Source organism: Lynx rufus, unplaced genomic scaffold, assembly GCF_022079265.1.
Source record: "Lynx rufus isolate CCGP_SWC_20201006 ecotype Redwood Valley unplaced genomic scaffold, mLynRuf1.p SCAF_17, whole genome shotgun sequence".
Classification (NCBI taxonomy): domain Eukaryota; kingdom Metazoa; phylum Chordata; class Mammalia; order Carnivora; family Felidae; genus Lynx; species Lynx rufus.
In genome coordinates this window covers 27,493,120-27,520,379 of record NW_025814831.1, presented here as the reverse complement: position 1 = coordinate 27,520,379, position 27,260 = coordinate 27,493,120, and the positions used below count along the sequence as shown (strand labels likewise).

The 27,260-nt window shown below is 46.5% G+C and overlaps 1 protein-coding gene across 1 annotated transcript in view; it reads left to right on the top strand.

The window, feature by feature from the left end:
- The window catches only part of IFT43 (intraflagellar transport 43), an 81,552-nt gene that overhangs the window by 18,812 nt on the left and 35,480 nt on the right, over positions 1–27,260 (top strand). Inside the window, exon 3 of the mRNA XM_047079810.1 lies at positions 10,767–10,831. Coding sequence (XP_046935766.1) covers positions 10,767–10,831 — 65 coding nt within the window. The remainder of the gene's footprint in view (positions 1–10,766; positions 10,832–27,260) is intronic.

Genomic DNA, 27,260 nt, shown 5'->3' with positions numbered 1-27,260 from the left:
ACCGTGCTTATACAAACTCACAGGTGCCAGGAAGGGCTAGCCTCTCGGAGTTCTGGGAATTTACACCCTCAGTGTTGTACACGTTTCTGGCTCCACATGTGCCGGGTGGATTTTTAGCAAACTGAAAGGAGTTAAGAGAATGACAGAAATGTATCGGTTTTAATTTATGATGAAAGTTGGAAGGAATGTTTATTTTAGCTGAACTGCAAAAAGTATGGGGGAACAGGGCATTTCTTTGTAAATGTCTGGGAGGTATAGACCTGAGGAGAGGGGAGAGCTGATTTAGCAGGACCCAGAGGGGTAGAGCTGAGATTCAGAGGATGCCATCCGGGGTGGAAAAATCCAGGACAAATTTTAAGAATGACTTTTGAGGCTGAAATCTGTTCTCTTTGGATCAGCTACTTCAGCAAACTGCCGGCAGCCTCATCCCACGAGTCATTTGAAGTGGGCAGTTTGATGGCCGCACATTGAGATACGGGATATGGGTCTTTTATTATGGGGTACGTGGGAATATTTGGGGAAGTGTGACCCCGCCAGAGTAACTGGCAGACACTGTGGTCATCCTGAGCATCACGGTTAGTTGCCAGTGAGCAGCGGAACTGTGGTTTCCTCTTCTTGGTTAAGCCAACTTTAAAGGATTTCTGTATCTTCGGGGCAGCAGGAATAGGTAAGAGTTGGCCCCCTGGAACGACACTTGGGCGAGGCAGCCCCATATACAGGTCCCTGCAGTGTTCGCCTGCCGGAAACTTCCTATTGTTGCAGCCCTAGGCATTCCAGATCTTGCCGCCAGGGTGTGTAGTTTAGTACTATCATGATTTCTGGTAAATAGTATGGCCGCCACCGTCACCACCGTTTACTGTGTGCTCTGTGCCAGAGATGGTCTCCAGTGTTCACAGTGGATCTGCAAGAGACTTGGGACCACTGTTGTTCTTCCCATGAGGAAAAGGAGCTTAGCGAAGACACGACTAGCCCAAGGCTACACAGCTGGAAAGTGGCTATTCTAGGATTTGAACCCAGGACTCTCCTCTCCTCCAATCTGTCCCTCCATCCCTCCTTTAAAATCATCATGGCTTTTCCCCTTTCCTTCTTTATGGCAGATGCCCTTCTCCCCGCATTTAGTCACCCCTTCTTCAAACTGCTGTTCTGTCGGTATGAAGAGCACATCTTGTGACATGAGGCAAAGACAGCCACTTTCCAAGGCCTGAGACTTATATTGAATTCCTCTTAATACACTTTGGCACAATGCTCACTAACGGTATATTGTTGGCATCACTTTTTGACCCTGACTTGACCCTTAACCCATCCGTTGGCTGACCGCTCTACAGAGGTTAAGGGTTAGGCTGAGTTCCTTTTTGGTCCTCCCGTCTTATTGAACACACCTGTATCTTGAGCAGATGTATTTACTCTGTGCCTAGAAAGTGAAGGAAGGAAATGGTCCTTTGGTTTGGTCTTCCCAAATCTTCCCCTTGTCATTCTAGTCTCTCTTGTTATTGGGCAATTTTTTTTTCTTTTTCTTTTTCTTTTCCTTTTTCTGTTTTTTTTTTTTTTTTTAGCCTAGACAGGTTCTTTTTGTAGTTTCTCTGTCGTTTCAAACCTGTTCCAGCTGGCATGCATCTAGTGTCTAGGAACTCACCTATCACCTGGTTCAGTGCAAAGCTTTGGTGTCAGAGACTTGGACTTGAATCCTTGCTCTGTGACTTAGAACAGGATGATTTTAGGGGAGTTAGCCTCTAAGTTTCAGTTTCCTTGTTGGTAAACTTGGCGGGTGGTATTGTCCTTCGCTGGGGCACGAGGATTCTGCATAGCGATTCTGCTAAAGCTTTGGCGTATAGCAAATCCTCAAGGGATGATGGCTAATACTATTATCATTCGTTAGGAATTAGCAAGGATATTCTTTGTCATTGTGTAGATTGGCTTATTCACCATGGATGAAGTCTTTTTTGCTTATTCTCATTTTTCTCTGTACCTTTTCTTCTCTCTCTCTCTCTGTCTCCATCTCCTTCATACCGGCTCAAACCGATGATGAGTGTCACATATCATCGTTTACATCTCCTTGCCCAGATACCCTCTCCCAGAATTGAAAATACTATAATTCATAGACTCTTAGAATCACAAAATTGTGAACCAAAGGGAATCCCCTCTGGCTTGAGTGAAAATCCAGAATCTTGGAGCCAGTCAGTGGTAGAATCAGGACGAGAGCCTGGATTACCTGGTGTCCAGTCTAATGTTCTTTCTGCCATGTTTTTTCCTTACCCACCTTTCACATACCCATATGTACACACAACTACAATAGAATCCACGGTCAATTGAAGTGGGTGAGGGTGTGAGGAGGCACCTTGTATAAAAGGCTCTCTCCTGTCACTTGTAATTGTGGCGGGGATGTCAAGACTGGAGGTTTTAGGTGAAGAGTTGTTTTCTGGTCCTCAGGGCATCGGTGTCAGGAATTCCCAGCCGCCAGGTGGAAAGTGACTGTCACATCCAGCCCAGTTCTTCACTGAGCAGATAGATCCATGAACAACCCCCATATTGGTGCCCCTCCTCTTCATCAACCCTGCCTTTGGCCTCCTTTGTTAACCTGAACTTTATGCATCTGGTTTCTTTCATTTCTTAACTTCACATTAAAATCAGAAACATCCAGAAAAGTAGACACAATAAACACAGTAGTCCAATGAATAGCATATGCCCACCACCTAGCTTCAACTGTTATCAACATCAACGATTATTTGTCTTTCCTTAAATGATAATTTGTAAAATATCTGTTAATTCTATGCATAAGTGTTTTATATTTATACATTTTGCTCAATTATCTCAAAGCAGACCTCGTGACGTGTCACTTTAATACTTCAGCGTGTATCTCTAGAAAAATGGGGATGTTTTCCTAGAAATCTACAATTCCACACCTCACAGTATTAGCAGTTCCCTGACATCATCCATACTTGGTCCATATCCATTGCCCCCCGTTATCATCCAAATGCATTTTATGGCTATTTTTTCAAAGCAGGATCCAATCCAGAACCAAACCATTACATTCCTCTTAAGTCTCTCTGAATTTAGAATAGTCTACCTTTTTAATGGTGTTGACTTTTTGGGCCAGTTGTCCTGTAGAGATCCCCTCCCACCGGATTTGTCTGAGCCTTCCTTTCTGCTCTCACTCTTACTCTTGCAACAAGCTGGAAACATCTTGGAGGGCTCGATGGACATTGGCAACAGGAGTTTTTCCTGGGTGATGGTGCATGCTTCAGGTGAAGCACCTTACCTCCCACTGGTAGTGCTGCTAAGTCTGACCACTGAGTTAGGGTCAGGATAGTATCTCTGTTGTGAAGGAACATTTTCTCCCTTGTGCCTGCATGTGATATATGGGGCAATTCCTTGGTACCGTGAGAATGTCTGGTTCCCTGTCAGTCTTTCACCTAAGAGCTTTAACATCTAGTGACCATCAAGTTTTATTCTTACACTTAAAGCAGATTTTGCATTTTGTTACGTCCATTTCCGTCTTGAAAGAGCTATGCGTACTCACAGGGGTCGATTTACAAGTTTGGATGGTCCATTACCTTCATGACCTTAAATCTGTGAGGGAGAAACTGAGGTCTGTGGTGAATTAGTTGTCACACCCAGGGCCGAGGCTGGAGGAAGAAGGGGACAGAGATGGAACTGGACACAGGTTTAAGGAGCACACACCAGCCCCTGTGTTGAATTCACATCTTTATCAGTGTTAGTCTTCTCTCTCATCAAGCATATAAGAACACCTGTCTTGGATCTTCTGTCCGGTTCTTAGAGAAAGGTGGGGAAATTTGCTCTCAGCCCATAATCGCGTTGAACACCAGAGCTGTGTTGCCCCTAGAAGCTGGGAGATGGGTGGGTGTGAAGTTTGCGAGGGATCTTGCTTAACCAAATGTCTCTTCTGTTGGGAATCCATGCGTGTGTTTGGACTGCATTTTTGAAACAGGTTGCAGTTTGGATTTGGGAGTGACTCATATTGTGGGGTTTCTCTGGGACTTTCGAGAGTGTGTGAGAAGTTTCTAAACTCAAAAGGCTCCTTTTTTGGCACTGCAGCATCTTTTCTATTTCGGCATCTTAAGAATCTGGGGGAACCATATAAAGATCAGAAACAAGTCTGGCCCTAAAGGCTCCCTGTGACATAGTAATTCCAGTTAGTTGAATCTTGGCCCATTCGGATGAGACCATATAAAGAGGCCGCTTCCTGAATTTCCCGCTCTCTGTCTCTCACAGGCTCCTTTTTGTAGAAAGCTGGTATTTCAGGACCGCAACCGCCAGTCATGTGCTTTCAACTCTTCACTCTCAGTCTTTCCTGCCCCCTGTTTATTTTTGGAGAGAGCACATTTTTGCTTCTCTCCAGGAGCTATGCGGGGTCCTGCCCCCTCCGTCCATCAGGCGGCAGCCCCAGCAGGCTGTGCTCATTTCCCACACTCGGAGACGTGACTCCAGCTTTCAAGAGAGAACACGAGGGATGCGCCGCCTAAGGGCTCCCGTCGCCCGATCCTATTTCTGGCCCTCGTGCTGTTGCATGTTTTAAGACTCTCCTTCTTAAAGCACATTTGGATAATGTTACCTGGCAGTAAATCTGCCCAAATTGGAAATGGTTTTCCCAGCAGATGTTTTGAGGCTGTGCTTCTGAATTTCAGAGGCAGAACAATGAAAAGAAGAAACCAGGACCTTTTGAATTCTAGAATCAGGTCTTCTTTTTCGCTTTTAAGATCACTTGAGTTTTCCCCTCTTTTCCCGTCCAGGGTTTTGTTTGTTTGGTTGTTTGTTTGTTTTGTTTGTTTACCCTTCTCCTAACACAGGGGTAGCAAACAGACTTCTTCCAAAGTCTTGATTCAAACAGATTGTTGATGTCTTCCTGAGTGCTTGATTAGGGAGGATTCTGGACTTGGTGGGCTCCATGGAAAAAAAAAGAAACAAAGGCCCCAGCTGACTGTCTTAGCCTGTCTAGCCTTATTAGAGTAAGTTTCAAGTTTAGAGGATGGAGCAAGAGCTAATTCCTTTTCCTTTAAATACCCGGGCCATTATACAGAGAACTCAGACCCAGAATATTTGAGAGCAGATAAATCACATGTTCATGTCCTCTTGTCCTGCCCAGACCTGATGGGCAGGAGAGGGAAGGACCCCTGGCCCCAATCGAAAGGTTTGTAACCAAAGGGTTACAACTTCTCACCACACCAGGCAGGGACTGGAGCTCTGGAAGTCAAGCTTGGGAGCACGTGCATGTCTCTAAAGCAACCCCCCCCCCCCCGCCCCCCAGCATTTCATCTGTCACCCAGGGAAACTGGAAGCTGCGTTCCCGGCAGCTGGTCCTAAAAGGACAACAGGAAGGGTGTGGCCTGTAAGTGTGTTTCCTATGAGATCACTCTGTGAGAAAGCTGGGACACTCTTTTTGAAACAGGGCCTATCAGGTATCTAGGTGTCTTCATAGCTCGTAGGAAGCTCAGCCAGACCCTCACGGGCTGGACTGTCCATTCAAAGGACCCGCCAGACCTTTTAAATTATATTGCTAAAAGCCAGTGAGCCACTTACATTTCAGACAGATCGCTTGCACTTAATGTCAAACCGCTGCCTCATGAACAAGTTGCAACAGCTTCCACTTAACAGCCTGCATTGGAAAGTAACAGGTGCCAAGCTGCTCAGACCCCCCAGAGAGTTCTCCCAGGGACTCCTACCAATATGCCGATCAATGAATAGCGTTTACTGCAGCCCAAGTGTTATTTATGTGCTCTCCTGGAATCCCTGTCCCTTGCATCTGGTTGCTTCAGGAACGCTTTTCCTTTTCATCTCCATGTATATTTCGAATCCAGGGCAAGCTCCACTTTCCCCATGAAGCTTCCTCGCCCTCTCCTTGTCCACAGCACTTCCTGGCTTGCACAGTTCTGTTGAATCTTCAGTCCTGTACTGCCAGCTTCTGCACTCTTGTCACAGTTCTGTCTTAACGATGCGCCAGGGGAAAGTGGTTCCAGTAAAACCACCGGAGGTGGCAAGAAAACTGCAGAATTCGGTGGAACTATCCCGTGGCTGAAGGGATCCCTCCTCAGCTTCGCCTTTGGACCATGGATGCAGCCTGTCCCTGGAATAACCCTTTCCCTCCACCCCTGATGCCTGCTTCCCACCTCCAGTGTGGCCTCTTCAGTTTCAGAGTAAGCCAGATGTCCCATCACGTAGATTTCATACAGACCTGATAACACTCTGAATTTGGCCTCTTCTCTACCTCACTGAACAGGGGTAACGTTTGAGGACAAAGGTGCCATCTGTTTTTTGTTGTTGTTTTTTAATCTTACCCAGTGCACTTAGGACAGTGCCCAGCTCCCCACAGAGGGAACGAAGTTGGATTCTGGGGGAACTGCCTTTGTAACTTAATAGGGGTTAATTAAGTCTGTTTCATCTAGACAGAATATTTGTGTGTGGCCATAACAAGACTTACAGTAGGGAGTATTACAAAAAAGTTTTCTTACCCTGGGACCCAGGGTATGAGACCGAAACTAAGGATTTTCCATGAGGAGGGAGACAGCTCCCGCTTCGTGCCAAGCCCCAGCTTGTGGGGAGCGGGTTCTGCCTGCCCTTCTGGTCTCCCCTCTTCCTCTGCACTCTCTCCCAAGGTCGAGGTCGGCGAAGCTCCCGGTGGGGAGTGGGGAGGACAGTCGCAGCCTCTGCCCCACCCTGCGCATCTCAGGGGAAGGTAGCTTACACAGTTTTTACAGCCTTATGTCAAGTCTTGAAGTCTTTAGTCACTTGTGAAAAAAAACCCTTTGATTTTGGAACTAGGTTTTCAGTCTGTTGGATGCGGAGGTATGACTCTTACGTGGTGATCTTTTTGTTTTGATGCTGCGGTCCTAATGTAGCAGCTGGTACGCTTTCCTAACGGGAGGAGCGTGAGAGAAAATGCGTCTTTGTGCTACTGCTGGCCGGCTGGAAAGGGCTCGCATCAGCCCCCCGACAGCCGTGGCTTCCTGGGATTTGTGGTTAAAGGAGATAAAGCAGGTCGTTTTGGTTTTCAGAGTCTTAGGGAACTTTATTAACCACACAATGTCTCTTAGTAGTCAAAGTGACGGCTCAGGCCGAGCTCAATTTTTTTCTCTTTTTTTTTTCCTAATGGTGGTATATTTTACTGCCCGCAGTCTAACCTTTCACATACTGACATTAGTAACGCCGCCGGTGATGATCACAGGGGAAGACAGAGTGCTGGCGTGGCGGGCACTGCTCTAAGCGCTGACCGTGCAGCCCCTGATTTAGTCTGGCCATTTAGCAGTTACTCAAAGGAGCGCATTTTGACGGAAGTATAGGCTGCTGGTGCCCCTTTTCCGAGCCGTCTGATCTCCCAGAGCCCCTTCCCAGTTCAGTCTCTGCTCCCTCTGTCGCCGTTGTCACCCCACAGTGGAAAACCGCCGGGACCAGGAGACAAGTGGCGGAACCCTGCCAGTGCGACCCCAGTTCGCTCCCTTCTCGCCCACTCTCAGCATCTCACGGCACTGGGAGAGTGCCAGGGGGACTCAGGCACCCCGACCTTGTGGCGCCCTGGATCTGACTTAGTTCATTCTGTGCTTCCCAACATCCAGAGCGAAGAGAAGAGAGCAGAGGATGCCAGCTCTGAGGCCGTAGCTCTGGGGTCACTTGCACACGTGACAGCGTGGGCCGGGCAGGTGTTATCGCTGAGTGAAGTGGGGCTAGGGGTAAGATACGGGCACTCCTTCGGTGCGCATCCGGAACTTGTAAGATAAGCTCACACTTCCAGCCGAGAGATACGCTCAGGCCCGTCTTTCTCAAAACACCTGAGCTGGCTTTCATTTTCCATTAGACATAGGAACAGAGAGAGGATTCTGCACTGCAAGGGGAACAACAGCACAAGAGCAGTGGTAACAGAGGGCAGCTGCGCTTTAGCAGGAAGGAGACAGAGAGGGCGGGTGGGGACTGTGGCCAACTGGAATGCGCCGGTCTTGTCCACAGGGGCAACTATGATCTCAGCCCCAGAGCTACTGGATCTTAGAGTTTTTCAGGAGAAGCCGGATTTTGTGTGCAGATCTTCCAGTTTTTTAAATATTAATTTAAATTTACAAACCAAAACAAAAAAACCCACTGTCTGGCAAAACACAACATGTGGCTGTGGGTCTGTCACCTCCAAATTCAGGAATGTTCATTCTCACAAGATGGTCCTATCCTTGGGTAAGGAAGTAGGGAATGTTACCTGCAGAAGTACAGGGAAGACGGCCTGTAGGCCAGACTCGTTTAAAACATCCTCAAGGGGGCCCCCTGTGATTCAGTCTGGTTCTCTTTAACATTTCAAGTGTCCCCAGCACAGTGCCTTACACACAGTAGAAGCTCAGCCAGACAGGGTTGTTGGTTTCTGCTTATATGCAAGTTTGGTTTGTGGTAGTTTGGGGCTATTCCGCTTCCAGGTAGCTGGTCCTTCGACAGCTCCTGCTTTTGAAAAAACTTAACCTCTGAGCTTCAGTTCTGGATTCCTGGGACAGAGGAATCGATTGGTCCCCTGGTTCATCCAGTGTCTGAGGGAAGTAGGGTTGTGGAGTAGAGGCTTCCCCTTCTGGCCCAGGGGTGGGTGGGTGTGGGTGGCAGGGACACCAGACAAGGATGTGTGGACTGGGGAGCAGTGGTGGGCATCTCCTTGCTACATCTTCTTTGGATTGGGATTTCCCCCCTGATAGAGACAGACGGTAGCTTGTTTTCCACTTCTGCATTTTTGTCATTTCTAACAGAGTCCCTCAGATAGCTCTATTACCTGCCTCTAGCTTAGAAAAGTCAAGTTCGTTTTCTCTAACGTGGCACCTAGCATGTCCTGGGAGCTGAGTTGGATAGAGGCATTTTAGGGCTTCGTTTCTTCTCAGTCATTTCCGGAAGGTTCTGGCTCACCCTGGTATCTAGATGGAGCATGTCCTTGGCAGGCTGGGGTGCTACTAGAAAAGCCAGAAAGAAAGTATATCTTGGTGCAAAATAAAACATCAAAAGTATAAAGGTATTTTGGCACATTGAGAGATGTTTTCTTAAAAAGTTACAAGTTAGGGGGAGCCTGGGTGGCTCAGTCAGTTGACCATCTGATTTCAGCTCAAGCCCCATGTTGGGCTCTGTGCTGACAGCTCAGAGCCTATAGCCTGCTTCAGATTCTGTCTCCCTCTCTCTGCCCCTGTCCTGATCGTGCTCTGCCCCTCTCTCTCAAAAATAAACATTAAAAAGAAATTTTTTTAAGTTACAAGCTAAGCTTTAAGTGATAAATTTAAAGGATGTTGCAATGACACATTTTAGTCTAAGGTTCTACAAACCACATCCTTCCTGCTAAATTTGACTGCTGCTTGTTTTTATAAAGTTTTATTGGAACATGGTGACACCTGTTTGCTTACTTATTGTCTGTGGCTGTTTATTGCCCTACAGTGTCAGAATCGAATAGCTGCAACAGAGACTGTGTGGCCCGCAGAATGAGAAATATTGAAAAAGTTGGCCAACCTATGTTTTTAGTCATTCATCAAAGTATCTCCTTAGACTGAGAGCAACAGTTAGAAGTATATGCAGTTCTTAGAAAAATGAAGTTGACATTTCAAAAAACAATCCTAGGAGAATGCTGGGCAATTGAAAATAGGAAATGTTCTCATTGCTGTTTTATCCACCTTGATTGACTCAGTGGATTGCTTGATGTTCCCTTGGTATTTCCAGTTGAGATGTGCTGGACCAGAATGCCCACACTTGGGTTCCTGAATGCATCCTTTGCAGGTGAATCCTTCTTCCCCAAATAAGCTGAGTAGATTTTTATCCTGCCAGTTTAGTTTATGTTTTTTAAGCAAACCTCTGTTTTACATCTTTTTTTATTACCTTTCAATTTATAAAAGATAAAGTGATTGTAAAGAAAAAAAAACAGAAAATGGACAACAACACAAAGAAGGAAATTAAAAATTGTCCATAATTCTGTCACTGGGGTCCTCTCTCGTGTATTATATAGCTCATTAGACACTTGATATTATGTATTAATAGTTTTTTCACCAAATTGGAAGCATATATGTACTGTTCTGCAACATGTTTGTTTGTTTGTTTTTAATTTTTTTAAGGTTTATTTCTTTTTGAGAGAGAGACAGAGTTCTAGCAGGGGAGGGGCAGAGAGAGAGGGAGGCACAGAATCCGAAGCAGGTTCCAGGCTCTGAGCTGTCAGCACAGAGCCTGACGCAAGGCTCGAACCCACCAACCGTGAGATCATGACCTGAGCCAAAAGCGGACACTTAACCGACTGAGCCACCCAGGCGCCCCTGCAACATGTTTTTTAAAAGTTAATATATACTGAATATTCTCATATCATTAAGTATCCTTTTTTACCATGTTCTTCATTATTACATAGTATCTTCGTGTGTGTATTCCATGATTTACTTCATTTCTTATTGCTGTCTATTTTGGTTTTGAATTTTTTACGATTCAGAAATGACACTAGGTCTCTCTCTCTCTCTCTCTCTCTCTCTCTCTCTCTCTCATTCTTTCTTTGGAATAAATTCCTTGGATTAGAATCACTGGCTTAAAAAGTATGAAGTACTTCTAAGGCTTTCACTAAGCTTTGCCAAATTGCCCTATAGATCTTGCTTTTTTACATACCCACAGATGGGCATGAAAGCACCCAGATTTTGAAAGTAAATTAGAAAGGCTACCGTATTTTTATTTGAAAGATTTCGATAGGCAGAATATTGGTTCAGGTGGCCTTAACCTCATCCACTGCGTGCTTGAATGTCAATGGTGAGCGACTGTTATTTTGGATTCTCCTTCCCTTTTAGGCTCCCCCTCCCAAGCCGCCGCGCAGGCAAGGAGGCTGGGCAGATGATTCCACGAAGGCTTCAAAGTAAGTGCGGCAGCTCATGAGGGTGGAGGTGGGCATTTTGCTCTTGTGGGTTTTTTCTTTCCGTTTTTGTAACAACTTGATTGAGGTGTAATTCCAATTCCATGTAATTCACCCATTTAAAATGGACAATTCAGTCCTTCCTGGTGCCTTTAACAGAGTTGTGCTACCAGCACCTCAGTCAATTTTAGAACATTTTCATCACCTGCCCCTTTAAAGAAACCTGGTACCCATTAGAGTTATTTCCCATGCCCTCCGCCCCCCAACATCCCCAACCCTAGGCAGCCACCATTCTGCTTTCTATCTCTGTGACTTGCCTGTTCTGGACATTTTGCATAAATGGAATCGTACATCATGTGGTCCTCTGTGACTGACTTTTCACTTGGCTTGACGTTTTCAAAGTTCATCCATATGTGGCATTCGGTGTTCTTTTTGTTTTATTTCATTTGTTTTGTTTTAAATGTTTATTTATTTTTGAGAGAACGAGAGAGCGGGGGAGGGACAGAGAGAGAGGGAGACAGAATCTGAAGCAGGCTCCAGGCTCTGAGCTGGTAGCACAGAGCCCGACGCGGGGCTCGAACTCACGAGCCGCAAGATCATGACCCGAGCCGAAGTCGGACGCTCAACCGACTGAGCCGCCCAGGCGCCCCTCTGTGTTCTTTTCTTAAAAAATGGAGGGGGGCGCCTGGGTGGCTCAGTCGGTTGAGCATCTGAGTTCAGCTCAGGTCACAATCTCGCAGTTCGTGAGTTGCTAGCTGCTATCAGCACAGAGCCGGCCTCAGATCCTCTGTCTCCCTCTCTCGCTGTCCTTCCCCCGCTCACTCTCTCTCTCTCAAAAATAGATAAAATATTAAAAAAAAATTTTTTTTTAAATGGAGGTATAATCGATACACATTATATTGGTTTCAGGTAAACAACATAATGATTCGCTATTTGTATCTATTGCTACATGATCACCACAATGTACAAGTTAACATTCGTCACCATACATAGTTACAAAAATTTTTTTTTCTCGTGCTGAAAACTTTTAAGATCCACTCTCTTGGCAACTTTCAAATATACAATACAGTATATATATTTTAATGTTTATTTATTTTTGAGAGACACACACACACCATGTGAGCAGGGGAGGGGCAGAGAGAGAGGGAGACACAGAATCCGAAGCGGGCTCCAGGCTCCGAGCTGTCAGCACAGAGCCCCACGCGGGGCTCGAACCCACAGACCGTGAGATCATGACCTGAGCCGAAGTAGGACGTTTAACTACCCAGGCGCCCCCTGCAATACAGTGTTATTAACTGTAGTCACCACGCTTACATTCCATCTTCATGACTTAAGTCATTATATAACTGGAAGTTTGTACCTTTTGACCCTCATTCTGTGTTCTTAAAGTAACTTTCTAAACAGAATGGAATGGCTGGTTAGTAATTGCAGGATTACAAACCACTTTGGTCTCTAATTCCTTGCACTAAGTCTTTGATGGGAAGTAAACCAGAAAAAAAATATTTACTACACCAGCAGGATGGCCAGCTTTCAAGTTTAACTATTTGAGATATACTTGGAAAAGGAATTTCTTTTTCTTGAAACACAGACATTACTCTTTTTTTTTTTTAAGGTTATTTATTTATTTTTGAGAGGGAGAGAGAGAGAATGCAGGAGGGGCAGAGAGAGAGGGAGACAGAGAATCCCAAGCAGGCTCTGTGCCGTCAGCACAGAGCCCAATGTGGGGCTGGATGTCACAAACTGTAAGATCGTGACCAGAACCAAAATCAAGAGCCAGTTGCTTAACTGACTGAGCACCCCAGGCCCCCCAGACGTTACTCTTGTCGAGAAATTTCCTTCAGCACTCATTGCCTTCAAAGTATATATTTTTCTAATTCTTTTCCTCCCTTCATTTACACACACACACACACACACACACACACACACACACACACGTACGTTTCCCCCTCTGAATCATTTGAAAACAAGTTGCAGACATCATGACATTTCACCTCTAAATACTTCAGCATGCATCTCTCAAGATTAAGGACATTCTCCAGATAATCACAGTATGATTATCACATCCAAGTAATTTCATAATGAATTAACAGTTAGTATATAGTTTATATTTAAATTTACCCAGTTGTCCCCAAATGTCTTTTATAGCTCCAGGATCCAGTCAGAGTTCACACATTGTGTTGAGTCGTTCTACCTCTTTATCTAAAATCATTTTTATTTAAATCTATCTGGATAAGTGCAGTTAAAGATAAATTTATCTTCTCTAAAATCTCTCTCTTGATCTGAAATAATTCCAATTCCTCCCCCGCTCTCCCAGACTTTTTTGAGGAGTCCAGGCCAGTTGTCTTACAGAATGTCATACATTCTGGTTTTCTCTGATTGGTTCCTCATGGTTAGGTTCAAATTGTAGGTTTCGGGCAAGAACAGGTGATTGTGTATACTTCTTATCATATCAAAGTGGCATAGAAACACGTACTCAGAGACACCTCACTCCCATCCTTATTCCCTCCTCCTCATTCCCATCCACCCCATCCAGTAACCTCTGTATTAGTTTCTGGTCTGTCCTTCCTATCTTGTCTTTTTCTTTCTTTTGCAGAATTAAACACACACACATGCAATTTTAATTTATTCTTCTTTGTTTCTATACATTAGGATTCAGCAAACTTTGACCCACAGGCTAGCTGCCAGTTTTCATAGATCATGTCTTATCAGAACACAGCCACACCCTTTCATTTTAAAAATTCAGATCTCTGATCTGTTTGGAATTAATTGTAGCCTACGATATAAAGCATGGATTCAGGTTTAATCTTTTTTGAAGTGGCTATTGCCCCCCCCCCGCCATTTATTTAAAAATGCATCTTTCTCCAGGGAATTTAGAATCATCTTTATCATATTCTCCATCTTTGTACCTGAGTCTCCTTTTGGACCTGTTACTCTGTTCCAGTGGGCTTTCTGTCTGTTCGTATGCCAGTAAATGCCACGCTCTTTGCCTTATGGAACACAGCACTACTTTTCAGTGCTAACCGAGAACAAGAAGGTAACGCGGCAGTATTAGTGAGAGTCTTAGAGGGTAGCCCCATTTTTCTAAGCTATTAGGGGATTTTAGTGCTTGTAATAGCTGGAATTTATTTTGAAGTATGGAGATGAGACAAATCCTGTATCTGCTCCTTCGAGAACAAAAGAGGATCTCAAAAACGGATCTATGAAATGAATGTATCAACGTATGTATTAAAGATTTTTCCAGATCAGATCAGCTTGCTCTTGGAAAAAGATGCTTTTCCATCTCGTATATTACTTCTCAAAGTATTGTCTTGCGTGGCTCCTTGGTCTGTGGCCTAGTCCTGAAGCTGCTGGGGGGCACAGGCCTCCTCCTCGAACCTCCTCTCTTTGGCGTCAACCCTCACTCTTGCACGATCTCAACCCAGTCTCGGGAGTTTTACTATCACCTTCACAGTGACGACTTCAAAATATGTATCCCTCCAGGCCTTTCCCTGAACATCCAGTTATCCACGTGATGTTTCTACTTGAGGACACAACTCAGTCATAGCACGTCTGAATCAGTCCTCTTAATTGCCGCCCCTTCCATCCCATCCCCTAACCTGTACCTCCCAGAGTTTCCCTCACATCTCCGTAAATGGTGACTCTTCTCTTCCCCATTTCCCAGGCCATAAACTTTGGAATCCTCTTGGACCCTTCTCTTGGTCTCAACTCATGTTCAGTCTGTCAGCAAACTGGCTCAGGTCTACAGATGAAATACATCTGCTGTGTGTCCTGCCAGTGCTTGGCTACAGTCACCGTCATTTTTAGCATTGACTCAAGTGAGAACGTCCTGACTGGTCTCCTCCCTTCATCCTTGCTTCCCTCTGTCTTATCTCTACGGAGGCAGAGTGACTTTTTTAAAACATAAGTGAGGTCATTTCACGTCTGTTGAGAACTCTCCAGTGGTATTCCCCATAGTCAAAGTACATCACAAAGCTTTTACCGTGGCTTACAAGGCTCTACCTGACTTCACTTTATATGAAGTAGCAGCCTGGTCACTCTGTGTTCCCATCTCTTGCTTTATGTGTCCGCATGTGACATATATGCATACATGTGCGTGTGTGTGTTTGTGTACATGTGCATATGTTACCTTTTTCTCTCTACTGTGATGTAAACTTCTTGAGAGGAGACACACACTGATTTGCCTATGCCCAGTACCTCGAATAGTGCCGGTCCATAATAAGTGCTCAGTGACTGTTTATTGAACATATGAGTGATCGCATCAGTGTTTTTGCTATCAGATCGAGCCACTCTGCTATCAGTGTGGAAAGTGGAGGTCTGAAAGGTTAGAACCGCTTTGGGGAAGGTACTAGTCTGTATGAAGGATGATAAGAGCTGAACTAGGGCACTGGTGTGAGCACGGAGAGGAGAGGAGCTTTGGAGACGTTTCGGAGATAGAGTTCACGGATGTGCCATTGGTTGGAGGTAGGGCAAAGGAGGGAGGAGGGGAGGGTCACCACAAGGCGCCTCGCTTTGATGGCTGGTTGGGTAGTGGTGCCATCAGATAGGGAATGCAGGAGAAACCTGATTTGTAGGCTGGTGGTTGTCCACATAGATAATTTCCACTGGAAATTAGTCTGGAAGGGAGGTCAAAAGAGAGGTGCAACTTGGATCATCTACGCAAGTAGAAGTCAAGGATGGAGCCTTGGATTTGGCTGTTTGGAGGTTACTAGGGACCTTTGAAAAAGTGGTACTGTGGGGGCGCCTGGGTGGCGCAGTCGGTTGAGCGTCCGACTTCAGCCAGGTCACGATCTCGCGGTCCGGGAGTTCGAGCCCCGCATCGGGCTCTGGGCTGATGGCTCAGAGCCTGGAGCCTGTTTCCGATTCTGTGTCTCCCTCTCTCTCTGCCCCTCCCCCGTTCATGCTCTGTCTCTCTCTGTCCCCAAAATAAATAAACGTTGAAAAAAAATTTTTTTTTTAAAAAAAAAGAAAAAGTGGTACTGTGATTTGCACTGGGGCAGAAGCCAGATGATGGGCTGAAAAGGAATTGAGGTGGGAAATGGTGATCTGGTCTCCTTCCCTGAGAAAGAAAGGAGATAATGGGACGGTATTTGGGAGTGGTTTGTGTTGAGAACGATGTGTGTAATACGTGGGGAAAGAGTGACTGCAGGTGAAATAGGGATTTGACCAAGCAGATCGTTGGAAGGATAGGACCTTCCAAGAGAGATTAATTAACCTTGGACAGAAGGAGGCGAGGATGTTTTTCCTCCAAGATAGGGAGCTTGGAAAAGTTGGGTAAGTGATCAAGAAGAATTCAGGGAGTAGGGAATTGGGGGAAGTTCATTTTGGATTGGCCTCTTGGTGTTCTTCTTTTTTCAAAGTAGAAAGGCACACTGTTGAGTTCACTGGAGCAAAGGAGAGCTGGTCTCGGGAGGCAGGCGGAGTAGATGTGAGGCACAAAGAGGATGGGCACTGACTAAGGGTGAGAGAGGCCGTTCTTGGGCTACATTGAGGAGTTGCCTGTTCGGGTCGGAAAACAGGGGCTCGTGCTCCTGCAGGGCACCCCAGGGAGTACAGAGTGCCCCCTGCCCTGCTAGAGCTTCTGTTCAAATTGCAGGGTCAGGCATTTTCATTCACGAAAATGGTGAAAGGAGCACATCACAAGTGAGAAACAGACTGGCTAACACTGGTGATGTGACCTCAGAGAAGAGAGTAATCACAGTGGTCAGGGTCCCTTGCAGAGGAGATAGGGGTCTCACTGGGTGGATTCTCACGCACAAAGACGATCGGGAGGAGAGCACTGTAGTTCAAGGACATGTAGGCAGAAGTGTTGGAGGGGGGCAGTAACCTTACTGTTAGTCTGCTTAGAGTAGAAAATTCACACTGGAAATACTCGACTTAAGTTCTTCTGAAAGGATAATAATAATGGCATGGACTCAGTTCAGGCCGCTAGAACAGAATGCCCTTGACCGGGTGGCTTAAACAGCACACGTTTATTTCTCGCGTTTATTTCTAGTTCTGGAGGCTAGAAGTCTGAGATCAAGTTGCCAGCATGGTCTGGTCCTCACTGAGGGCCCTGTTTCTGGATATATCCTTACGTGGCCTTCCTCGGTGTGTACACACAGAGAGAGGCAGGTGTTGTGTTTCTCCTCATTTTATAAGAGTACCAATCCCTTCCTGGGGGCTCTACCCTCATGACTTCATCTGACTCTGATTAGCTCCCAAAAGCCCCACCTTCAAACACTGTCACAATAGAGATTAGGGTTTCAACATGTGAATTTGTGGGGGGGACACAAACATTCAGTCCATAGCTGCCCCTTATATGTGCATTACACCGAATCTCTTGGGTAGGTTCCATTCTCTAAGGTAGATATCCCTCTACAAGGGAAGGAGGAGGAAAGTGAGGCTGACAGAGGTCTACAGCTCTGTTGTTGCCAGTGGGAAGTAGAAGACCTATTTCCAGACACGATCTGGGAGCTCATAGTCAAGGGATACGAATTTCTGGGATTATTTTATTTGCGTCAACACCGCCCAAGGTAGAGAGCAGACCGTGCGTCAACCACCACACTGGCTAGAGATGTTGGTGCCAGAACTCATGTGCTCACTCCTGAGCCACAGGAAAGGGCTGTATTCAGGAATTCCATGGGACCTGGGATCACTACCTTTCCCTTCTCCCGGCACCACAGTCACAGCCGTGCCGAAGATTCCATCTTGGAGCCAGGCTGTCCTGGGCTCTGAAGTTGCCTGAGGTGGGGCCCTCATGGCCTGTGGGTCGCTGACTTGGCCATGGAGAACAGAGCTGAACAAGAGGCAACCGGACTTGGTAAAGAGAGGAAGGAAAGGTAGAGTGATTAAGTTTTGTCTCAAAGTGTCTGTTTTTGGGTTTGTCCCTGCATTGATCTGCAAGGGAATGAGGCAAGTAATGGCCCCTCAGGGACTTTCAGGACTTTGCTCTCAATGTCAGCCGTCATTTTCAATCACCCTCTCCCTCCCAGCCATTAATTTTGGCCCAGGATCATGGGGACTTGTCCATCTATCACTCCTAATTGACACTAAATGATCTGTCAGTTTATTGATGAACGGCAGGAGTGGAATTGTCACAATATATTTTACTTTCTAACAACTCCTCCTGACAATTTTACCTTGTCCATCTCACTCTCCTCACATAAATCTCCATTGGCCGCTCATTCCTTCTCCTGGGCTGTTCTGGTGCCAGCCCTTCCACACCATCTGCACGCGTCAAGGGCATCAAGATGGCGGGAGAACAGCCGAGTGCTGGTCCTGAGGTTGCCCCCTTCCCTCCTCCTTCCCTCCTCTCTCTCTCTCTCTCTCTCTCTCTCTCCCTCTCTCTCTCTCTCTCTCTCTCTCTTTTTAATGGCATAGATGTTCCAAGAATACTAAAGGGCTTCTGTCCTCTCTCTCTCTGTGTCATTGCCATACCGGAGTCTCTCTACCTTCGTGTTAGCAGGGAATAGTTCATTCTTATTAGGCTACAAAAGTGTGAAAGGCAAAAACTCAGAGCTGCCGGGCACCTAGGTCTATAAGCACAGTTGCAAACACGTTTTGTCCTCTCACACAAGCATCGTAACAGGCTTTCTAGTCCCACAGAAGTCAGTTTCTTAGCCTGGAGGGTAGGTTAGCTGGAATTTCACCACTGGTGTGCCCTGGGCTGCACTGGGAGCACAGGTGTGCCCAGATGCTTGTGCTCTGCCTCAGGGCCAGACCCAGAGCTGCCAGGGCCCCGAGGCTGGTCGCTTGTAACCATGAGCAGTCTTGTCTGTCACCTCAGTTTTCCACTAAAATGACAGTTTTAAGTGGTTTTTTTTTTTTTAATGTTTATTTGTTTTTGAGAGGGAGGGAGGGAGGGGTGGGGAACAGAGGATCCAAAGCAGGCTCTGTGCTGACAGCAGCGAGCCTGATGCAGGGCCAGAACCCACAAACCATGAGATCATGACCTGAGCCAAAGTCAGATGCTTAACGGACTGAGCCACCCAGGCACCCCGAGTTTTAAGTATTTTAAGTTTTGAGAAAGATGAAGGAAATACATATATATATATATATATATATATATATATATATATATATATGTATATCCACGTACACACACACACACACACACACACATATATAGTACTGGGTCTTATGTCGATATATGTATATGGATGTATATATGATGTAGTTATTTAGTCTTAAGGTACACATACGGGTGTGAAAAATCTTTTATCGTCTACGAGGTCAAGGATGATTAGAGAAGCTTGACAACATAGAAAGAATGTCATTGTTTCCCCTCCCTCCTTCCTCTCCTGCTGCAGGTAATTTTTATTAACTGATAAGGACTGTTTTTGTTTATTAACTGCCATCCCATTATCATGTTTTTCGAAATTAAAAATGATTCCTTAATGCCATCTCATATACTCAGATATTTCCATTGTCTCAAAGATGTTGTTTTACAGTTGGATTGTAAGAAGGCAAATCAAGGTCTACACCTTATATCTAGTTACCAGATGTCTTTAGTCTTCCTTGCATTCTGCGACACGCCCCCCACCTCCCTTTTATCCCCCATGCCATTGATTTTTTTTGGGGGGGCGGGGGAGTCTTGTCTCATAGAATGTCCCACCTTCAGGATTTGGCTCATTGCTTCCTGCTCATGGTGTTTAGCTTGCTCCTCTGTCCTTCATGTTCCTTGTGAAGCTGATAGTTAGATCTAGATTAACTGCAGGTTAGATCCAGGCTCACTGTTTCGGCAGGAATACTTGGCAAGTGGTGCTGTGCCCACACTGCGACATCACATCCGAAGGCACGGGCAGGCATGAGAGGAGCAGGTGTGCGGGCGGTCCATGTGACACGAGGCTGCAATTGATCAGCGGGGTCAGGGGCGTGCCCCGCATTTCACATTGCCCACCAGACTCCCACCTAGAGGCCACGGTGTCCATTGGGGATCGTTGCCTAGAGCCATGATTTCAATCGAAGGATGTCAAGTGGTGATTCTCCAATTTCCTCTTAACAAAACTTCTTGCATAAAGAACTTTCTCTTGCCGATTATCTGGCTGCCTGAAATACAGTTTATAATCCTGCCTCCTTGCTCCCTCCAATCTTTATTTCAAAAAGTTTCAAACCTGTAGGAAAGTTGGAAGGGTAGTACATCAAACACTTTGCCGGGTAATGTTTTACCCCCCATGGCTTTTTCTCATTCTCTGTTTATTTTGAGTTTTTCTCTTTTACTGAACTGTGAGAGAGCTGCAGCTGCCTCTGCCTTCGCATTAGTAGTAACTACTAAACAGTTACTTTACAAGAGACTTTTGCCTATATTTTTTGCTTCTGAGTCTGTAGTGCCTGGCACATTTAGGTGCTCAGTACACAGTTGATCGGTGAGTGAGTTTTAGACAGTAATTAAAGAGAGACCAAGTATCCCTCGGTCCACCGAAGTAAAAGATCTTAATCCTTGACCTTCAGATTTTCATCAGTAAACATAATATTGTTTATTTAGTTTTTCAAGAAAAACAAAACGGATTAGAAGTATGGAGAATTTATTTTCCACCTGCAGTCCTCAGTCACAGCAAACCCAGAATCGGTATGGCTGGACCAGGGGTCCTGGGCACCGTGGGTGAACAGTTACTTGGTTCTCAGTGAGGTCAGCCATTAGAGAAGAATGTCTACGATTGGGTGAAATCGGATGGGCCGTCGCATATGAGGTGGTAAGAAGGGAAAGTCCTCAGTAGCGAATTGTGCACCCATTTCCAGTGGCTGTATCCAGGGCTCAGGTGCCTTGTCCCTGGAGATGCCCACAAGTGCCCCCTGCACAGTTGTCACACCTTTCTATCACATGCCTTCTCCTGCATTTACGCGTCTCCTCTGTAGGGCCTGCAAGATACAGCAGATTCAGAAAAGGTAGCCTCGGGGCTCAGCAACAACAGATGGCTTAAATGTACACCGCACATTTGCTTGTTCTGTGTAGGCTCCCCGAAGAGTCATTGCTGGCTTTGCTCTCCACTTACATTCAGAGCCTGGACAGAGAGCTGATAAAGGAAGGTCTGCATACATTTCCATTGTAACTGAACTTGGAGAATTCACAGTTGTTGTTGTTTGTTTGTTTTAATGTTTTTAGCATTTTTTTCATTTTTTGAAAGACAGAGCATGAGCAGGGGAGGGGCAGAGAGAGAGGGAGACACAGAATCCGAAGCAGGCTCCAGGCTCCGAGTTGTCAGCACAGAGCCTGACGCGGGGCTCGAACCCACAAACCGCGAGATTGTGACCCGAGCCGAAGTTGGCTGCTTAACCGACCGAGCCACCCGGGCGCCCCTGTTTTTTGTTTTTTTAATTAGAATTTAATTGCATTGTTTGTTGCTAGAAATCCAGTATGTTCAGTAGGATCTGAAGAGGAAAGAACACCTGGACCGTGTTCGTTGAAATAACTCACCAAAAAGAAGTCTCCTCCCTGAAGTAGTGGAAAGTGTGGACTGTGCCGAGCTCACTCTATCCTTAGGCCTTTCCTGTCTTCACACACTTGTACCATTTTGGTAGATTGCATTTGCCTTGGTGGCCGGTAGGTGGGAAGGAGCAAGAATAATGGGCAGATTTGACAGGACTTAGCAGAGCTGCTCTTTCCCACTCGGCCCTGCAGCATACAGCAGTGAGGTCCTTACTAACATCCCCCTTCACACAGATTCCTGCGTCTGAGTTCCTTGTATAACCCCGTGTCATCTTTTGAGACATTAGAACTCCTAGTGAGTCTTAATTATATTTATTTTAAATACATTAGAAACATGCCTAGCACAGAAGGGTAAGGAAGAATGGTAGGAAGCTACGTCTCTCTTTCCCTGCCCGCCCCCCCCCCCAGGCACTCAGTTTCCCTTCCTGGAGGCAGCCACTGACTGTTCCCCAGTATCCTTCCAAAGATACTCTGTGCATTTACAAAAAATATAGATTAATATATCCTCTTATCCCCTCAAATGGTAACCTATCTCCTCTGCGTTTTTCTCTTATCATATGACAGTATTTCTTGGTGACCTTAAGAATCTCAATATAGAATAGAACTGCCTCACTTTTAAGAGCTACGTAGTACTCCAAAGTTTCCTATCTCAGTAAAAGCAATCATAAGCCACCAATAGGGTGATATTTTCCCAGGTGGAAAGCAGACTTCCGACGTTGATTCGTGTACTAGCCATCACATGACCCTTTGGAAAGTCTCATAAAGCCTGGAGGTAAGGTTCGTATAGGCCCCGTGGGCGAAGGAAGAGGTACGAAGCATGGATCAGCCTTTTCCTCTTTGAGGTTCTGGGGGGTGGGGGGGCATTTTTGTGCACTTCCACTCAGCCTGATCCAGTGATGTTCCGTCCAGAGCAAGCAGAGATGTTCTGAGTGATAGTCGCTACAGGTTAGAGCCCTGGATGGCTCGTCTGGTGTCGCAAAACCAATTTACTTATGCAAATGACTAAATATGAAATAATTGGAATCTTGCAATTCTGTCAAGTGCCTCCCAATTGAAGGTGATGGCAGTCTGTTCCCGTAAGCCCCACGCGGAGTAGCATTTGGCCACCTCACTCCCCACTGTGAAAAGTGGAGCAGTCTCCCTGACACGTGGCCCTAATCCGTCCTCTCCCTGGAGCAGAAGTGAGTACCTGGCACCCAGGGAGGAGGGGAGGAGCACGTGCGGTGACTTGAGGTAAACCTGTTGCCTACGTTTGTGCACCAGGGGAGAGACAGCATCCAATGGCTGTTTCCAAGGGCTTGGGTCAACAGAACTGCTTCCCAGTTGCCTGTGCGACGGCCTGTAGGGAGGCCTGTGTGGCGGCCTGTGTGGCGACCCGTAGGGAGGCTTGTGTGGTGTGGTGGCCTGTAGGGAGCCCTCCCAAAAGACTACAAAGTCCAGGCCCTGATCCCCACCTCCCCTGAAGCTGCTCTCAGCTTCCTTTCAAGCCCTCAGCTTTTCTTAACAAGTCCAGCTACTGTTGAATTTTAGTTTCGTAACTGAAAACCAGGAGTGGTTCTAGAGTGGGTTCTTCACATGTCCTGTGAGTGAAGGCTTTGACTTGTGGCTCTTTGTCATTTCTCATTTTGCAGAAGTACAAATTCTCCTGTGACTAGAGCTGCTCATTTCGTAGAGCTGGGGGTAGGATTGTAAAGCAGGAGGGTCTCTGAAGGTCACGAAAGAAATGATAGGCCCACAGGAGTATCCCTTAGATAACAACAGCCCAAACGCCCACAACGTCCTGTGGCGTATTCCTTTGTCTCTCTGGATTATCACCTAGTGCAGAGGTTTGAAGCTAGAAGGTTAGAGCCAGTTTCCTCCCATCTCCTGTCAAATTCTAGTGCCTCTTCTTTTTTTAAATTTATTTGTTGAGAGAGCACAAGCCAGGGAGGGGCGGAGAGAGAAGGGGACAGAGGATCCGAAGCAGGCTCCGTGGTGTCTGTGCAAAGCCCAACGTGGGGCTCGAACTCAGGAACTGGGAGATCATGACCTGAGCTGAAGTTGGACGCTCAACCGACTGAGCTACCCAGGTGCCCCAAATTCTAGCATCTCTAGCAGTGTTGGTGCAGGGTCTGTGTGAACCCCTCCATTGCTGGGGAACTCAATGGAAGCATATGTTTTTACAAAGACTTTTTAAATCGTGCGAGCAAACCAAAAGCACTTTAATGACGTAAAAACTCAAACAAGACAGATAAAGCTAAATTTGCCTGAAGCCTCTATCTTGTCCAAGCCTAGTCGTCTCTCTGGAAGTAGCAACTGGTAACAGTTCCTTGGTTATTTTTTACCAATAATAGATATTCAATATATAATTGTATACAATAGATATGCTTGTGTGTGTGTGTGTGTGTGTGTGTGTGTGTGTGTGTGTATTTTTTAGCATAAATAGGATCATGCTAAGGGTGTTCTGCTCCTAAATTTTTTTCATTTTTCACCTAACAGCACATCTGGAAATCTTTTAGTCCAGGTAGATTTTCTTTATTTTTCTAACTGCTACATTACTATCCCGTGGTATGGATGCACTATTCCTCTGTTGGTGGGCATTTAGGTTGTTTCTAATTTATATGCCATTATCAACCCCCTGATTTCTTTTTTATTTATTTATTTATTTTTAACATTTATTTATTTTTGAGAGACAGAGACAGAGCATGAGGGGGGGTGGGGCAGAGAGAGAGGGAGACCCAGAATCCGAAGCAGGCTCCAGGCTCTGACCTGTCAGCACAGAGCCCAGCTCGAGGCTCGAACTCACAAACCGTGAGATCATGACCTGAACTGAAGTCGGACGCTCAACCGACTGAGCCACCCAGGCGCTCCAACCCCCTGATTTCTTGTCAACACCTCATCTTTAGGAAATTTGTAGCCTCACCCTCTGATCCGGATTCTGCCTCCCGGGGCCCCACTGCAGAACCCGTGTATGGGTAGCCCAGATATCTTGCCCACCCTCCTTGTTGAATGGATGAGACACACACACTATTTATTGTGGCTTTTGTCCTGGGCACTGTCCTAAGCATAGTTGTTTTGCTTTATCTTCAAAACAACCTCAGAAGCTGGTACTATTATTATCCTAGCTTACAGATGAGGAAATAGAAGTTCAGAAAAGTTAAATAACTTGCTCAAAGTTACATGGCTCGTAAGGAACCAGCCAGGACTTGAACCCAGGTGAGTCTGACTGCAGAGCCATGCTCTTGTTCTCTGTGTCTCGCTTCCTTCCATTTTTATGCCCTTGGCTCCTGATACCGTGCCTTTGCACGTGGTAGACCTCCAGCAGACGTTCCCCGAGGGCTGTTTGGACATAGCTCCAGCATGTTCAGCCCGTGGGAAGAATGGCAGGGAGTGAATGCTTGCCCTTAACCTCCTCTGGCCCACCTGTGTGCAGAGCGGAGCTCCAGCCAGCCGCCTGGCCCTGGGAAGGTGAGTACAGAGGATGCAGCCTGCACTTAGGGGCACAAGCCAAGGCCGTGCCAGTCCTGCCATTAAAAGGCCTAATTAGGCTGGTCATTAAGTTCAATTAGGCATTGGAAATGATCATTCCTTCTAACCCTGCGGTGCCCTCCAAGAACTGGATCCATTCCCAGGCAGCCAGCTCGAGAGCCGGCTCTAGTTACCGGTGCGCCCAGCAGCCCCGCCCCTGGTGTCGGGCCTGTGACTCCCCTTCGAGGCTGAGGGCAGAGTAATCTAGGAGGCCTTCAGCCCAGAGCAGGGTGCTCCAAGTACATGTCAAATACGGTCAGGTGTCTGCCTTGGTGGCCATTTCCTGAGCTCATTCTGGTCACCCTCCTTTCTCAGGGCCACCCTTTGGCCATGCACCTGTTAGGAGTTGGGACCTCTGCCTGTGTCCTGGTCCCCTTCTGCCACCCACTCGCCATGTCAGCCTAAGGCCAGTCGTGTGGACTCTTGGGGCGGAGGCTCCCCTGAGGGGTTTGAACTACATGATCCCAGAATTCCGTTTTCAGCACTGGAGTTTGATTCTAGGAAATCCCAAATAGATAAGCCTTGGCATGTACGAGATTTCTCCTCACTGAGCCCTGAACCGAGAGCAAGGAGGAGAGGGCCAGTGTAAGCCTGTCCCACTAGCTCAGCACGCTGGAGCCCTGTCTCTTCAGCATTAAAACAGAGTGGTCTCCCGGGCCCTCCAGAGCTCAGAAAGTATGTTTAAACTTCTGAAATCTGCTTTCTAGATGGCTACTTGAAACCTTTTAGTTTGGGAATCGTTGCCTTGAAATGAAACCGCTAACAAGCACGGAGGCGGGGGCAGGCCTTCCAGGCACAGGGGCCGGGTGTATGCGGACTGAATGTCCACAGTCATTCTGGAGTGAACAGAACAGGCTGGCGACAGCCCAGGGTTTGCCTAGAGAAGGAGATGGCAGCAGACGGTGAGGTAGGAAATGGGCTGGAGCACAGGACCTTGAGCTCCAGCACATGGGAGAACAGGGAGCCGCTGAAGTGTTGACAGGTATGTGACCAGTGGTGCGAGGGACACATCACACCTCTTCTGAATGCCTTGTTGATGTGGTATGAGCTTGGGGTATTTGCAGGGGTAAAAAGACACCCATTTCTCCCTATGCGGAGTCATCTTCTTAAAGGTTGTCTTAGCTCCATTCTCGATGGCAGAATGTTGTCTTTTTAGACCAGACAAAGCTGTAGAGAGAGTCTACTCACCTTTTCTCCCCAAGTTTGATGGCTTTTTTTCCCCAGCAGACTTTGGGGACATTGCTCCTTCCTATTCTGAGAGTGCATTACTCTTGTATCTGACTCAAATGCTTGCTTTCTCTTAAGAGAACTTAACTAAATCTGATTGTGTGAGGTTGGTTTTTCCACAGGATCTGTGTTCCTTCTCAATTAGGATGACTTCTCATTTGCCACTGGATGTGCTGTGTTTGTTGAGGCTGCATTTTTATCTGCAAGCCACAGGGAACCCCACTAGCAGAGGCTTAAACAGAAAGCAGTTTGTCTCAGAAAACAAGAGGTCCAGGCTTCACAGTCCTGGGCTGGTGTGGCAGTTCGGTGGTAACGACATGGACGGAACCCTTTCCATCGTCCTGCCCACCATCCTTCACACGTGGGCCTTCGTCATTGTGTTCATGCCTCATGGTTGTATGATGGCTGCTGTATCTCCAGCCCTCACATCTGTTTTCCAGGTAGGAAGAAGAGAGAATGACATGGAGGTGAGGGTGAAGGCTGGTGAAGGGTGAAGGAGGTGAGGGCTCTTTCTTAGCGGGAATTTGTCTTTTGGAGGAAAGGAAATAGGATCTGCTTTCCAGGGATGGCCACATCTTTCTCATTGGTCAGAAATGTGGTGTATGCCCACCCCTCAGTGTGGAGTAGGCTGGGGAATTGAATGTCTTTAGTTGGGCTCATTGCTGCCCCAAACAAAATTGGGGTTTGAATCCAGAGGAAAGGACTTGTTTCTGTGGTCAACCCCATCAAATGGAGCTACAGAAGTCACTGGGTGAGACTGTCCTACCATAAGGAATGTATTGTGCGATATGAATTTTTTTAATGTTTATTTATTTTTGAGAGAGAGAGACAGACAGAGACAGAGCATGAGCAGGGTAGGGGCAGAGAGAAAGGGAGACACAGAATCTGAAGGAGGCTCCAGACTCTGAACTATCAGCACAAAGCCCAGTGTGGGGCTTGAACTCATTAACCACAAGATCATGATCTGAGCTGAAGTCAGCCACTTAACCAACTGAGCCACCCAGGAGCCCCAAGAATGTATTGTGTGATATGGAGGGTCAAGTGTGCTAAGGAGCATAGAAACAATTTCACCTAATTCTAGAAGCTCCCCAGCAGTGGAAAATCCCTTCAAAAGGATTTGAAAGCCAGCAAAAGTTGCATTTTAGACAGGGATAATGAAGGAAGGGAACCAAGAGGCAGAGAAAGTAAAGCAAGGGACAGGAAACATGAGAAGGGTGCCTGCTGAAAAGCCTGGAGGCTGACACTGGAGGCGAAGTTAATGTCGTCGTAGCGGGCAGTGTCCAGCTGGCGGAC